The 17068-nt window shown below is 43.7% G+C and overlaps 1 protein-coding gene across 30 annotated transcripts in view; it reads right to left on the bottom strand.

Moving 5' to 3' along the window:
- The window catches only part of KCNMA1 (potassium calcium-activated channel subfamily M alpha 1), a 765877-nt gene that overhangs the window by 53483 nt on the left and 695326 nt on the right, over positions 1–17068 (bottom strand). For all 30 annotated transcript variants that reach the window (XM_074382450.1, XM_074382449.1, XM_074382451.1 and 27 more), the window contains one exon: positions 13685–13877. In XM_074382450.1, coding sequence (XP_074238551.1) covers positions 13685–13877 — 193 coding nt within the window. The remainder of the gene's footprint in view (positions 1–13684; positions 13878–17068) is intronic.

Raw genomic sequence — 17068 nt, forward strand, 5'->3', positions numbered from 1 at the left:
ATGGATGAGTAAAGAAAATATGATCTGTGTGTATGTACCTATATATACATATAGTGGAATATTATTCAGCCATAAATAAGACAGAAATCCTGCCATTCAACACAGAGATGAACTGGAGAATCTCATGCTACATGAAATAAGCCAGTTATAGAAGGACAAATACTGTATGAACTCACTTATATGTGGAATCTAAAAAGTTGAACTCAGAGAAGCAAAGAGTGAACAGTGATTGCCAGGGACTGGGGTGGGGGTGGGGGGATGGGGAGATGTTGGTCAAAGGGTACAAACTTCCTGTTATAAGATGAATAAATTCTGGGGCTGTGATGTACAGTATGGTGACTATAGTTGATAGTACTATGTAATACACTTGAAGTTTGCAAATAGAATAGATCTAAGTGTCCTCACGACACACACCTGGGCATACACACACACACACACACACACATACACACAATATAATACAATAGTATCTATGTGAGATGATTGAAGTCTTCATTAATTTGATTTTGGTAATCATTTCACAATGTATATGTTTATCAAATCATCATGTTGTAAACCTTAAATGTATACAACTTTTATTTGTTAATTGTATCTCAATAAACCTGGAGGGGAAGAAACTCATTAGAGTAGTAAACCTCTTAAATTTGTATGTAAATATTTATGTGTCTATGAGGAGGTAGAAGGAGGATCCCAGAGAAGACCTGTCACTGTCTTAGCTATTTAAAGGGGTACAAGACCGCTTCCCCAATTGAGAACTAATATGTTATAGGTTTCCTGGTTGAGAGCCAAAATTACTGTTTTCAAGGAAAAAAGAGGCAAAGAAGGGAAACTAAGTGCCACCTGTCAACTAGGTGGAGTAGCATGGGTCCTGCTCTGCCAGTAGCAGCTCTGCAACGCCGTCACTTCACCAACGTCAGGGATCCTGCCATAAACAAACCCCTGAGACTGGAAGTGTATGAGGTTTTCTGTCAGCAAGCTGTCCCAACCTAGCCTCTGCTTCAGAGAGCAGCTCCATTGTTTGGTGCCATGCTGGCCTATCTACTGAGGGGAGGATCCCCAAGCTAGCTGCTCATCAGCCCTGGTTCTTCCTCAACTCCTCTCTAGGCTTTTCTAAGTCTACCTTACCTGGGCTGCTTCCCTTCCAAAGGTGACTTGGTTTCTGTCATCAACTATTTTCTATGCATATTTACAGACAAACAGATCAACAATAATTCCAGCTGCTAGACACAGTGGATAACCCTAACTTGTTAGTATTTGTTAATCTGGGAGTAGGAGGGGATGAAATAAAATAGTAAAATTGTCCAGTAATAACAATAACAAAAATAGCTAACATTGCTTGACTTCTCCCATGTTCCTAGGTAGCAAGTGCTTTTATAACCATTCACGCAGGGTAGCCATGTATGGTTGTGAAGGCTGGGCACTGCACAGTAGCTAATCTAAGTGAGTACCACTCATATCAATGGGCACTGCATATTTGCATCTTTATGGCAATATTTTTTCCTAGAAGATGGCAGAAAAGTGTATCGTTCAAACACGTTAATACATTATCACCATTTTTTTTCAGATGAAAATAAGGTGTCTTGAGAAAGGAGTGACTTTTTCTGGCTTACTTAAAGGTACTGTATGGATGATAGAAAGCCCTGTATCTCACTGAATTTTCATAGCCATTTTATAAGCCAGGTTCATTTAGTATTCTTAGCAAGAAAATCGAGATACAAAGAGGTTAAGCAATTTTCCCAGGCCTAGTAAGTGGCAGATCTGGGATTCAAACTCAAGCTGTCATGCCAGACCCCACATATGCAAAGTGCTATTTCTACAGCCCTTGCTGTTTCATAACACTTTTCTGCAGCCATCATGTCTTTGTATTCACACACTGATCCCTCAGCGTTTTGGGTAGATTCACTTTAACAAACTCATCTTCTTAGATAAGGAAATAAAAGTTGGATCAGTGTCTTCACATCCTGCTGCTTCTGTGTCTTGGGATTGGGTCATCTTAACAAAGTCATCTTACAGATGAGGAAATGAAATCTATTGTGTTTATCATGCCAAATTGCACATGATGGACAGAACCAGGATTTAAAACATGTTCCTCAACCCTCCATGACTGCATCATTACTCTGACAGCCATGTTTGTGATTCACCATCATGAACCAGAGCAACAAAACCCTTCTTCCAAATTCCTCCTGCTCCAGTCAACCGCTAAGAGGAATGTCCATTTCTACATGGCCAGAGAGGCTTCCAGGAAACATTCACAGCTCCCTGGAGCAGAAAGCAAAGATATTTTCTGCCCTTTGTTGAACTTAGGAGGTCTCAGTCCTATAGCCTCAGGCCTTGGACTGGTAGTGTGTAACAGTACATCCAGCAAGGCTAGTCAAAGGTTGAGGGCCAGAAGCTATCAGTAAAGGTTAAGGGAATAGGACAGTTTATACTAGAGACAACTTGGCCATCTGATAAAGGCTCCTACATACAAGTGAAACCCTTGTCCAGTGCCCACTTGTCAACTGAAGGGAGGCTGAAGCCTGGAGGGAAAATGTAGGTTTCTAACACAGGTGTTTGGCTGCTTTATCTCATTTGAGGTATGCTAAGACAGAACAGGCTGCAAACAACAGATAGCAGGATAAAATCATTTATTCATGTATTCATCCCCTCCACAAACCTCTACTAAGTGTCTACTAGGTATGAGGTGCTATGCTAAGCATTTAAAAAGATTTCTGGCAGTTGGTGAGCATGAGGAGGTCAGCAAAACAATAGAACAGGCACTTATTTGGAGGATCTATTCAGGTTAACAGTGGGCCCACCTACAAGTATTTCCTTTGACATAGTGAGCCCTTTAAGTCCCTTGGTTATATCATTAGTACTACACAAACAGCCAGGTGAGCCTCTGTGAAATGCTCTTGGCCTTTCTCGTTCCTGTGCCTTCTGTTACTCAGCTTCAGCCCTTTCCAGGTGCCTGTTGGCACCTTTACTTGTGATAATCACACTTATTTTCAAATTCCAGTCCATTTACTCTGGAGTCTTTCCCAACTACCATAGTCCAAAGCCACCTCTGCCTTCTCATAACACATTGCATGGCAGCATTCATGGGGCACTGAAAACATCTGGTAGAAAATCTCCCCTGGACATCTGTAACGAGATGCTCAGGACTGTCCTGATTTTCTAGAATTCAGAAAATAATGTTCTTTTAGAACATTCCATGAAATATAATTCAAGCATTTAAGGACTAGCTATATCCTTAAATGTTCAATAAATCCAGAACTGAAGTCATTTATAAATCAGCTGACTTCTTTGCAGGGCCACTTTTTTTGGTTGTTTGCTTTTGTTTTTGAGATGGAGTTTCATTTTGTCACCCAGGCTGGAGTGCAGTGGTGCAGTCTCAGCTCACTGCAACCTCCACCTCCCGGGTTCAAGTGATTCTCCTTCCTCAGGCTCCGGAGTAGCTGAGACTACAGACGTGCGTTGTGCCACCACACCTGGCTTAGTTTTGTACTTTTAATAGAGATGGGGTTTTACCATGTTGGCCAGGCTGGTCTTGAACTTCCAACCTCAGGTGATCTAACTGCCTTGGCCTCCCAAAGTGTTGGAATTACAGGCATGAGCCATTGTGCCTGGCCTCAGGGCCACTTTTTTACCATTTTTTTTTTTTTTTAGATGGAGCTTTGCTCTTGTCGCTTTTAAGAAAAGCAATAAAATTTTTAAGACTGCATGTGAGATTTTGCCTATAAAAGAGTGGGTGAAGACAAAAATGCGCTAAACGGCTGGCTAGACCTATCTGACAGCTTGAGGCATGTGTGCTTGAATGAAATGGCCCACACTATGAACAAAGAATACACTGGAATGTTCCAAACCCTCTATCGTTAAGTATGTGTGTCAAAGTTGTTCCATACAACTTATTTTCTGTTTCTCTCTCTTTTGCCTGTAGATCCCATTACCTCTACGACAGCATAGACCATGGAGAGAACAGGGGCACTAACCTCAGGCATAAGATGCAAACCAAACTGACACTCAGGATAGAGTAGTTACCTCTCTTTACCCAGAATTTAACCATGGGATTACAAGACTTCCTTTACTTTGCTCTGATTGTACAGCTGTGCTTTCCCCACCATAAGACAATTTCTCTGGACCATTTTCTGAACCTAGGCTTTGGGCACTGCAGCGGTCTCTTCATTCTCATTTGCTGCCTACCATGGAAACTTCCACTTGAGCATGAAAGGAGTAAATAAAACCTGAAAATATCCTGTAAGTCTCTTCACAAAGAAAGTAACGGCTGGGTCTCAAATATTCCACGCTTTCCCTGAAAACTCCAAAGTCCAATCTATATTAACAAGGAAAACAGAAAAGAAAGGCTCCAGCAGTCAGACTGGCCACAGAGACAGGCTAAGCAGAATGCTTACCTTCCCTCCGTCCCTCCGCCTCCCGATTTACTTGTGTGTCCAGTGGTTCTAGCAAGGAAGACTCAAGCCAACAGAATCCTAGTATCTCTCATTGTTGGAACAGCTAGGGTCAAGGGCTCAAAAAATGGGGATTCATGGAGACAAGAACCATTGAAAACAAACTTCAGGCCCTTGGGTGCAAGAAGCAGCTATAGGAGTGAGGCTGGCACACCTTGAGCATTTTAATTCCCCTGGATGTTTGTCCTGGGGGTGCCCCCGGGACCCTTGAAAGCATATGTATAGCTTCAGGCCCATTCTCATCAGGCTAACACTTGCCTTTTATGAGACAGGCTGATGTGCTGGGAAAAGCATGGACTTTGAAATCAGACAGTTTGGAGATCAACTCCATGTGCCCCTGAGTAGCTAGGAGGCTATGGGAAAGGTGTCCAATTTTCCTGAGTCTGTTTTCTCATCTGTAAAATGGAGGTGGCAACTCTCCCTCAGCAGGTTTTCAGGAAGATTAAATAAGACATTATGTAGGAACGTACCTGGTGTATGGCTCACCTGAAAAAAAATTACCATTATTTTAAAAGAGGCATTCACCAGGCACACAAACTTTGAGGAGTAAACTGGCACGTGAGAGCCAGAGAGCCAGATGCTGAAATGGTAAGTTCAGTCCAACCCCGACACCACCCCACATCTGCTTTCTGTCTCTGAAGCTAAGATTTCCCTTCACTGAAGTTGTCCCAAGCTGGGCACAGCCTGAGTGGGGACGTGAATCTGCTCTACATGCAGTTACAAGGAAAAGATTATTTTGCCTGTTTTTACTTTTTCTTCTGCACATCCACTCCCCAAGGAAGTCCTTCATGTATGGAGGGCATAAAACCCTCCATAAAATTAGTTCAGAAAGTAGTCCAAGTCTCTCAGTCTCCTGTTACAGCTGCTGCTGTTGGATTTCCTTGTTTCTTTTGCTAGGAATACATTACCAGAATGGTAAATGGCAGGGTTAAACAGTATCTCTCATGTGATGAAATATGCTGTATAGGAAAAATTCTCCTAAGTTGAAGTCATTTAGAAAACAGCTGCAATTGCTGCTTTGCTGAAATACATCTGCACCTGAGATCTGTGATGAGATTCATCTTGTGATGTCCACAGAAGAAATGTAACAGGGCAGGCCCCTTTCTGTACTTGAGACCTGCTCGGAGCCCTAAGCCAGATTTTCTTTATTGTTTAGTAAGCTCTTTTAATGAAATGTACTACTCTTATTATAGAGGACTCAAAATAAGATCTAAATCACAAACCAATAAAAGAAAATTATTGGGTTGGGTATCTAAAGTTACTACCTAGAGGCTACTCCAGTGTGGTATTTATAAATCTCTAAACAGTTAAGTATAATTGTCTTTCTGGTTTTTGGGACGGAAGCCAAGAGCAGTTTCAGTTACAACGGAAGAAAAATATTTTAGCGCTGAGCTTTGTTCATTCAGTGGGTATAAAGAGAAATGGCTTCTCCCCTACCACCATTTCAGAATTGAGAGAGAATATTGCGGTAATGAAATGTTATATGGGAGCAGCTGAAAAAAAATGCTTCTCTGATTTCAAGGAGGGGGAATGTATGTGAGGATACATGCATAGGTGTGTCTGCAAGAAAGTGTGAGCAGCCCGGGGGGCGGGAAAGCCAGGCTTGCTGAAGTGGGAGAAGGCAGAGCCCTGAGAAAAAAAGGCAGGTATGGAAGGGTGGCGTGGAAGTTGAAGATGGGGTGGTCTGTCCAATTAATGGAAAAGCCAGATGTGCAGCTGTTCACCCCAATGCCGTCTGCTCCCTGTCTTTAAACACAAAGACAGTGCTGTTCAGGAAGGACATGAGCGCTTCCAGTAAAAGACCCATGACCCCAATCCTGCCAAACACCATAGCTCTTCCTCTGGAGTTATAGTGCAGATCATATAAAACACAGATCCCTATGTAATAAAAATCAAGAACATGCTGGATACCCTTAGTTACAGAGGACCACAGAACTCATCTCTACCAATCTCCCTCCTGTCACAAAGAGCGTGTCAGTAACTCTCCTTTGGCAAAGGGACAGTCAGGGATAGGAGGCTGACTGCCTTTTCAGGTGGTCCATTCTATTCTGGAAATGTCTTCCTTATGTTGGGCTAAAATCCTGTCCTCCTTAATTATTAACCATTGGCCCTGGTTTTTGTCCAATGGAGCAGAAGATTAAATGGCCCTTTAAGCTGCTGGCCTCATTCTCTTAACCACTTGGCAAGTGACGTGTTGCCCAGGCACTACTCCATTCTGGTTGTTCTCTTTATAAAATTCTTTTATTTCTCAAATTTCTCCTTCAAATCTTCATAGCTCTTGATACATTCCCTCCTATCCCAACAAGGATGAAACAATCACTGCTCAAAAGAAATGGTGCTTTTATCACCAAGGTTTATCTTGTCTGTCTTTACTGATCACTTGAAAATTAACATGCAGAGGTCCTCAATGCATTGTGTCCTGTGAATTGGATCCTGGAGTTCCACTTTAGGAAGATCCTTTTAGTTCTGCTTTTTGCCATCCAGTAATTTAGAGATCCTAATCCACACTGTGTCACACAAAGATAAAAGAGAAATCGCATTTTCTTCTCTGGAACAGTAAAAGACGTCTCAGACTTTAGGATAGGGAAGGTGTACCCTATGCCCCCAATTAATGCTATCTCTCCAAGGACGGCTGCCATACTTCCAAAGAAAAATGTCATTCCCTACTTCAGGCTCTTAACCTTTGCTGAAATGCAGAGAAAGGAGAGTGCCTGCTTATATGTGGTTGTTCATTTACTGTAACGATAGCTTCAGGTCAGGGAGGGCGGAAGGGAAGCCGTGTGTGTGTGTGTGTGTGTGTGTGTGTGTGTGTGTGCATCTATAAAGAGGCACAGAATATGGAAAAAAGGCAAGAGAAATGAGGCAGTGGATATATGTCTTGGGTTTGACATCTTGGCTCCTCCCTCTCCTGGAATGTTCGAGACAGGCTCAGCTTTTCGTTCTCTGGCTTCTACCAAAGGTTCCATCTACCCTCTTTCTAAGATGGTCGTTATACTTCTGTCCTGCAATTCTCTTGCCTCCTTCCCTCTCCCTGAGGCTCTCCTTTGCTCCTAGAGCATAAACAATGGGCCAGATCTCTAGAAGCAAACTTTTCCTGAATCAAAGACTTCATTTCCACCCTTCAGCTTTTCATGCCCATCTGGACTTTCCACTAAGTTCCCATGGAAATAAACCATGACTAAAACCCAGTCCTCCCAGCAGTGCTTTCTCCTGCAGCCTGTCCCTCCCTTCTACCATCTCTGACCCATGGAAGGAAGCACACATCCATACAGACTGTTTTCTATCTACAGTGACCCCTGCTAGAATCTCCCATTCTTTTTCCAGTCCGAGGTTCAGGCTCCTATCTGGATAGCCACCATTCCCAACCAGAGTCCCTGCATCCTATTCCTTTCCATCCCAAACAATGCTTTATGGGGCTGCCAGATCCATCTCCCTAAAGCTCAGGTCCAATCCCATCACTCTCTTGCTTTGAAACCTTCTGTAGCTCTCCAGTGCCTACTGAATTATTTATAGCCTCCTAACTCATAAACACATAAAAAAAAAATTATTTATAGCTTCCTAATTCAAGAAAGAAAAGAAATTCCTCAGTGCCCAACCCACATTTCAGCCTCGTCTCTCCCTGCTGCCTTACATGTACCCTGTATTGGAGACAAATTGTACTTGTCCCTGTCCCTCTAACACATCCCCAGGGACCTCCCCTCTCTCTTCCATTCACTCTGACTCAAGCCAGCTCGCTTTGCCTCCACCTGCTATCTTTTCCAAGCATGGACTTAATTAGCCTTTTCCCATAAATCTTTGATGACTCCCCCAAATGCGAACCCTTCACAAGACAAGTCTACGCTCTAAGACTCCACCGTCCAATATGGTAGCCACTGGCTACATGTCACTTTATATTTTTATATTTTTTAAAATTAAATACAAGGAAAAATTTAATTCCTAAACACTTTTCAAGTGCTCCATGGCCATATGTATTCAAGTCATCCACAGATGCTAGTCCTGCTTGAAAGCCTTCTCAATTCCTCGAAATACATAAACTGGGGAGCCCTTTGTATTCCCCTATTTCTAGCCTCATCCTTGTCTCCTTGCGCCATCACTGTTCATGGGGATACCTCCTCCAGTCACCTGAGCCCTGCAAGCATTGTGAGTAGCTAAATCGAAGCAACCTTTGGTCATCTTTGTGTTCTGGGCCCTTAGAGAGCCTGATGCACGAAGAACAGCTATTGATTCCTTTTTCTTTTCCTTAGGAGTTACCCCTCCTGGAAGTAGTAAGCAGGAGAAAACTACAAGATCCTCATTTCCAAATGATATGACAGCAGAATGGGAAATGTCATTGCATGCTCCCTCTTTTCAGGTATGAACGGAAGTAGCTTTGAGAGTGGACCCTGCTTCCCTCTGCTCACCCTTTCTTCCAAGATCAGACTCAGTTCTTGTCTTTTCGAACCACAGGGAAACAGTCTGGCAAGAGCCACTATTGTACCAACTGATTTAAACTGAAATGTTTTCCCCAGATAAATGCGTGCTAAATAATACACCAGCTCTCCAGCCAAAGGGAAGTGACAGGCACTCTGTTAATAAAGGCACTTAGTTGCTGGTAAAGAGCTGTAAAGTGGTTCTGAGCTGATGTTTGCTGACCAGCAAGAAGCAGCTTCATCTGCTTTATGTAATTGTCACTGCAGTTTTGCCTGCTGTATATTAAAACTGCATCTCATAGACCCGACTGTCACATCGGATATACCATCCGGCTTGGGGTATGCCACCTTCTTCTGTAATTGTTTTTGACAACAACCCATCACATCTTGGATCTTTTCAGAAAGTGCCTGGTCCAGAATCCCTAGGCTGGGTCAGTTCTGACACTATGTGGGCTAGAATAGTGACATCAAAAGGGAATGTAAAAAGATAACAGAAGAGTAAAGAGAGGCTTTGTTAGTCTAGGAGCCCTAATAACATGCAGTGGCAGCTGTCCAAGGAAGGCTCTACTTTCTCAATGTGAGGGCACATTTTTCATGTTAAATTATATCATGTTAGCAAATCTTTCCATAAAGTTGCATGCATATTCTGACTCAAGAGCATGACATTTGTCCTGAGTCCACATTTCTACCCAGCTAGGTTCTAGAGACATGGAAACATAGTTATCCAAACAAAGCCTAGCATGGGATTCCATAAAAGACCACAGAATACATAAGATTGAAAGCAAGGGTGTCAGTGGCCAAAAGTCTATGCATTCATCACTCAGAGGAAGTTAGATTTGTTTCCCAAAATGGTAAGTGTAACATGAAATTCCCAGCACATTGGGAGGCCAAGGCGAGTGGATCACCTGAGGTCAGGAGTTTGAGACCAGCCTGGCCAACATAGTGAAAACTTGTCTCCACTAAAAATACAAAAATTAGCCAGGCGTGGTGGTGGGCACCTGTAATCCCAACTACTCGGGAGGCTGAGGCAATAGAATCACTTGAACCTGGGAGGTACAGGTTGCAGTGATCTGAGATCATACCATCACACTCCAGCCTGGGCAACAGAGTGAGACCACCAAAAAAAAAAGAAGAGTAACATGAAATCCTTTTTATTCCCCGTAATTCCTATCCCCTGGGAGCTTGACCATGCCAAATACTCTGATGAAGAATGACAAATGTATCTCAGGCCAGTAGGCACTCCAGTTAGTCAAAAGGGTCGCAGATACAGAGAGGCAGGGAAACTCCGCTCACGGACTCAGTTCACAGGCTGGGAGGAGTCCAAGGAGAGGGGTGCTGGGTCTGTGGCCGGAGAGGTGAGCACTGGGGAAAGAGTGACTTCTCTGTGTTGATGGCTCCCACTGGACCACTGCCTTTGCAAGGCTAAAGTGTCACAGGAGAACAGTATCCAAAAATGAGAGGGGCAGACAGACAAGAAACCAATGGGACATAAGGGCTTGGTGGGCCTACAGCAGGCGTCCCCAAACTTTTTACACAGGGGGCCAGTTCACTGTCCCTCAGACCATTGGAGGGCCACCACATACTGTGCTCCTCTCACTGACCACCAATGAGAGAGGAGCCCCTTCCTGAAGTGTGGCGGGGGGCCAGATAAATGGCCTCAGGGGGCTGCATGCGGCCTGCGGGGCCGTAGTTTGGGGATACCTGGCCTAGAGCTTTGACACTCTTTTCCTAGGGTGAGAACAGACTGCTGGCTAGTGAGAGACAGATGCTCTCTTCCACTGCTGACCAGGGGTCTATGAGAATAACTGCTAAGCATAGAAACACATCCTCTGCCTTAGTCTGTTATGTGTGCAGTCTTAGTCCATTTTGGCCACTGTAACGAACACCATAAACTGGGTGACTGATAGACAACAGAAATTTATTTCCCACAATGCTGGAGGATGGAAAGTCTAAGATCAAAGCACATTCAGTCTGTGGTGAGGACTTTCTCACAGTGTCCTCACATGACTAAAGAGGTGAGGGGTCTTTCTCAGGTTTCTTTTCTTTTATTTATTTCTTAGAAATAAAACATTGCTCTGTTGCCCAGGCTAGAGTGCAGTGGCATGATCTCAACTCACTGCAACCTCCACCTCCTGGGTTCAAGTGATTCTCCTGCCTCAGCTTCCTGAGTAGCTGGGATTACAGGCGCCTGCCACCACGCAAAGCTAATTTTTTTTGTATTTTTAGTAGAGATGGGGTTTTGCCATGTTGGCCAAGTGCTCTCAAACTCCTGACCTCAGGTGATCCACCTGCCTTGGCCTCCCAAGGCATATGCTACCATGCCTGGCCTCAGGCTTCTTTTATAAGACACCAGTCCCATTCATGAGGGCTCCACCCTCACTACCTAAACACCTCCCAAAGGCCCCACCACCTAATACCGTCACCTTAAGGATTAGGATTTCAGTGTATGCATTTGGCAGGGAGTGGGTGGAGGGGACAAAAACATTCAGACCATAGCTGTGTGCATGTGTGTGTACAAAAAAAAGAGTGCCTTTTGTTTTTTCTTTAGAGGAAAAATGAGCTCTCTTTCTTTTTCCTCCATATCTCCTGCCAAAACCTATTTTTCTTGCTTATCTTTTGCTAAAAAAGAACAAAGAAGGCTTTGGGCAGTGGGGAGTGAAAGAATTGTTACCGTTTGTCCTTTATATAGGATCCAAGAGGCTGGGATAAGGTCTAAGAGAGCTGGAAGGAACACCTACATCAGACGCATGTGTAACTAAATTATACACTGAGATTCTAATCTATGGCCCTGGAAAATCGTGATGATTGAGTTAGGAGGAAACAGGCATGTTGGGGAAAAGGAGTGTTTTCCTGCCTTCTCCTGCTGGCTTCTGTCTCTACTTAAAGGGAGAATCACTGCTTCTACTTTTTTCCATTCCGCTTGATGGTTCACTGCTCCTCCGGAAAGGAGCATCTAACAAGTGTTAGTCATGTCCTGTTCATGTGAAGGTTTGCTGTGCTTTAAAGGGGTGCATTTGAGTTGCCTGGGGATCTTGTTGGAATGCAGATTCTGACCTAGCAGATCTGGGGTGAGCCATGAGATTCTACAGTTTTAACAGGCTTCCCTGTTAGATACCCTTACAGGGCAGAGAGGACACATATTGAAGGTCAAGGGCTTAAAGGCAGGAACCAAATGCCAGCTTGCCTCTTTTACCTCCTAAAAGGTCAGCTTACTGTCTTCTCACTTCCTTTCTCACCTGTGCTGCCTGGGCAGGAGGGGGGCTCTGCCTCTGCAGGATGCAGCTGGGAGTAAGAGCGCAGGGTCTCTCTTAGGCCTTGACATGTTGTTCTGTCCTGCGGGCACAGCTGAGCAGGTGGATACCAAGATTGAGATTTGGATGTGGTAGGGAGGATGGTGGTGTGGAGAGGTCAAAATTAGGCTTCAGGCTGTATTGGGGTGATGTCAAAAGGACAGAAGCCACTTCACATCCAACACAAAAGTAGAAGGTTCCCTTAAGCTTGACCAGAAGGTGCTATGAACCTCAAGACTCTCAGAGAAGCCCCAACCCCTCTCTCAGTTCCCAGCAGTAAAGATACTTGCTCCCAGAAAGCTCCTCTGAGAGATGATTCGAACCTGGGTCTGCTAAGGTCTGGCTTCAGCTGCCTCCAAAGAATCAAAACCTCTCTTTCTCCTGCACTTTCCAAATCTCATTCCAATGCCCCTCTCCCACCCGCTGACTCTAGCCCAGAGCCATGCAGGGAAGAGGATTCTAGGAATGATTGTTTCTGGATTTTCTGCAATGCTAAGCAAATGTTAGAAGGTGGTGGTGGTGATGTCAAGTTGACAAAAGATAATGTAGCTCACAGATCTAGGATGCATGATCCAGCTGAGCTTCTAGAAAGCCTGGCATGACGTGGAGGAGGTCAGACACTTTCCCAGCTATCAATAAGATGGTGCTTCATATGCCAGTAGCCATAGTGCTCAAGGACTGTGCTCCTACAGCCTTCCATCCCAGACTGATGGGATTCAGGTCCTCATGAGGCAGCCCATGCCACCCGCTGGTAGCCCTTATGTAACAATGATCCTCCAGTTTATGCCAAGACTACAGGGAGGTGTCACTCAAAGGAAAATGCTCTGCATCCTATCCTGCCAGATGCTGATTACAGAGGTCGTTTGTTATGAAGGTTTTGCTGCGTTTCCTTTCTGAGACTCCTAGACATCTTTACTTGTAACCCCCTGCCCAGGATCCCAAAACAAATGACAGGAAAGACTGGAGCCAGAGTAGGAAGGCAGACGTGTGTCACTTAAGGCTGCTTTGCCTCCTATAGGAAAATGTGTGGTCTGACAAGTGTCACCTCTTGCTAAATGACTTTTAGTGTCCATAGAGTTGCCACTCTCTGGAGAGTACCATCCTTAGGTCAGCCGAGTCCTAGAGGCAGCTCTAACAATAGCAAAGCTTAACATTCCCATCGCAGCTCAATGGCAAAAATATATACTGGAAGGAAACGGTAGGAATTGTGCAGCCAGCATCTTTTCAGTGCTCTGACATTTAGCTGACACTGCTCATGAAGACACTCTGGGAAAGCTGAGGCGGTGGCCATTTAAAGTCTTGTTTATCCTCTGGAAAGGCAACCTAGTCTGTGTGTGGGTGACCAGGTCTCAAGCCTGCACCCCAGAATGGAAAGAAGAGGCAGCAGATGTACCTTTGAAAGCCATCCTGGAGACCGCAGGTTTCACTGCCAGGCAGGCTGATGTGAGCCTCTTTGAATTACTGAGTGAAGGATATCCCTCTTGCCAGCTGCTGTCCCCCGTAGGCACAGCAAAGAAGTATTACAGGCTGTCCTTACCTTGGGAATTAGCCTGCAAGACCCCGATGCTGTCATCAAACTGCATAGATTTGATGTTGAGTGACGCCAAGATGCATTCCTTGTCCTGCAGCGAAGTATCATCAATATTATTCTGATTGGCTGACAGGATAACGCACATGTCACAGAGGTTGATGTTGACAGCCCTTAAATCAGCCCGACTTAATGGTGTACCCTTTGGCATAGAGGAAAGAAAAAAAAAAACACAGAGAGAGAAAGGAACAAAAGTGAGAGGAGAGGGAAAGAGGAAAAAAATAAAAACAAATTAAAGATTGAGTCGGAGCTTTGGGAAATTATTTAACAAGTATCTTTTTTATGCCTTGACATTAAGCTGGCCTAACTACATTCAAGGGAATAGGAGCTGTGTGCTAATCTAAAGGGTAGTTGGTGCTGATGGCAGCATTTTAAGCTTGCTCTCAATACTCAATCAAGCTATTACTAACAAACGTGGGAGAGGAATAATGCCAGGGTTCTACATCTTCTTCCTGCCTGGAAATTGTCTTGATTTAAGTAACTGGCTTGTGGCAACCTCTGGCTTTCAGAATGTAACAAGGGAGTGGGTTTCGAATGCCTGTTTATTTAATAGCAGGTCACTTCTGTCTCAGGCAAAAGACAGCAGTTCCAACGCAGCCAGGAGGAAATGGCCAGTGAGCATGGAGTGATGAGGTGGGCCTGGACGTGCGGCTCAATTTGGAGTGGAATTAATGTGTGCAATGCAAAAGGGATATGGAAAGGAGTTAAGCTCCAGGTCATATAATTTTATTGCATATTTCTGCAAGAAAAAAATATACAAGGTAGTGGCCTGATTGTCCAACAACATAGGAATGGTGAAATATACGTTTGGACATTCACACAGTGGAAATGTATGCAGGAGGTAAAGAGACGGAGCTAGCTCTCCATGCAGGCATCAGCTTAGAAGGCTCTCTAAGATAGAGGGGAAGTGAAAAAAAAGTTCTAGGGCAATTAAAAATGTATAGTTTCATTTATGTTTAAAAAAAAACCCGACAAAATAAAACTACATATATATAAATGTATGTAAATTTGGAAAGAAAGCACAGGAAAAATATCCATTACACTAATAATGGTAATTCCCTCTGGGAAGGGAAATAGGATTGGTGGGGGTGAGGGAAAAGTTTGCTTTTGCCTTTATATACTTCTATATTGTTTGAATATTTTATAACAAGAACATATTTGTATATTATGGGTGCATTTAAAAATAAATAAGCCAGTAAACAGATTTTTAACATAAAAAATAACAGAAGACGGTGGAAAAATCCCAGATCCAGGAGGTAACAACAGAGTCCAGGAATGCAAGCGCAGGTAAAATGAAAGAGTTAGAATTGAAGGGCAGGACCATGAGCGCCACATGCTCTGTCTTCAGTTGGAGCCACAGCAAAATAATCAGGCCACCCCATGTCATAGCTCCCCAGTGGCCATGCAGTATCATTTTGGGGCTCCTGTCTGGCCACCAGCTTCACTGGTCCTCTAGCCTGACTCTAGCTTCCTCTTGGCCTGCATGGCGACCTGAGTTACCTTCAACTCTCTGATTGTATAGAGCGAGGGTTTACCAACTTCCACATATCTGTGAATGTCTTCCTCTCATCTGCCTTTCTGGAGAAGTGGCTTCAAGAAGAAGGAATTTGGCTGCAGAGATGAAGCCTATATATCTACCCTCTTTCATAATTCAATGGTAGTCATGATTCTATTCTCAGCGCCTAAAATATTGCTGCAAAGTGCAACTGTGGAGGAAGGGGAATTTAGGACTGTGGGTGCTGCTGAGACATGACTAACTAGTTCCAAGCCCTGAAGCAGCATCTCTTGAAAGAAGTAGAATGCCCTCTTCTCCTGTGACCTCTTGGTACAAAACAGGTCTGATCAACTTCCTGAGTCATTTTTCCAGTGCATAATCTTCAATTGCCTGCATCCATATTCTTTTAATTTTCACCTTGTAGAGAAGCCGGCTGTAATGGTGATATAAGATGATCCCTGTGCAGTTGTACACACATGATTTCAAACCACAAGGAATACAAATGACATACATAGAAATTGCTTATGTTTCCATGGGCTGGCCCTAGAGGAAGGGTACTGCTTAAACAATAGACTCTGTGAGGACAGAGATGAAGGTTCATTTTGTGAAAATCTATTGTGCTTCAGTAGGTTACATTTTGGAGGGTTTGAAAAGGACTTGCAAATATGAGAGCTCATTCACATACATGAAGACAGACAAGTGAACGTATACAAGGGCACACAGAAGGAAACACACACAAACACACACAACACACATGCACAAATACCAAACGTCACACAAATACCCAACTCTACACACACACATACATGCAGACTCATGTATTCTAGCAAAATAATAAACTCTTTACCAAGACACTTTTAGAGGTCCGGGGACTATGTGGAAGAACACATGTAGAAAGATAACCATGGAATCATGTGATTAAATCAACCATGTTTCTGGAATTAGCAAAGTATTTATATGCTTCTGCTCTCCTTTATGTATGACTGTTGGTCTACAGGTGACTATTTTCAATCACCTGTGTTCACTAAGTCAGTGGGTTTTTGGCCCAGCATCCAAAATATAACTGTCTGATATTTTTCTCACTCCTTTAAATATTTATCGAGCCCTATTTTGCCAGGCATTATGTAAAGACACATGGTGGCAACTGATGAGTAATAAGTACTGCTTGTGGATAGATTCCTATGTGTTCTTTAATGAATTCTATTGCTTGGCTCTTTTTTTCCACATTTCTGAGGTTTTAGAAACTGTTGATAGAAATAACAGATGTTAGCTCTGTAAGTGGGGAAAAAACCAGACCTCTTGACATACAAAGAAATCCATGTTCCTCTGTTTTTGTTTTTGTTTGAGACAGGGTCTTGTTCTGTTGCCCAGGCTAGAGTGCAGTGGTGCTTACATAGCTCACTGCAGCCTCGACCTCCCAGCCTCAAGTGATCCTCCCAACTCAGCCTCTCAAGTAGCTGGAACTACAGGCATGTGCCACCACATCTAATTTTTTAAACATTTTGTAGACAAGAGGTCTCACCATGTTGCCCAAGCTCCTCTCAAACTCCTGAGCTCAAGTGGTCCTCCCACCTTGGCCTCCCAAAATGCAGGGATTAGCCACCGCACCCAGCCCCTGTTTGTTTTGGAGACATGAACTTACGAGAAAAATGTTGGAGGATAAATGAGGATAAATGTTTGCATGAATTTGTGATGTGGATAACTATATCAAATGTTGAAATGCATAATTCTTTACAATTTTTGGAAAGTTTGTGGACTATGCATTGATTATGATTATGAAGTAGCTAATTGCGTGACTCCTAAATCCCATATCCTTACACTAAATTGTGGAGTCCCAG

The sequence above is a fragment of the Saimiri boliviensis genome, chromosome 12 (genome assembly GCF_048565385.1).
Source record: "Saimiri boliviensis isolate mSaiBol1 chromosome 12, mSaiBol1.pri, whole genome shotgun sequence".
Taxonomy (NCBI): Eukaryota; Metazoa; Chordata; class Mammalia; order Primates; family Cebidae; genus Saimiri; species Saimiri boliviensis.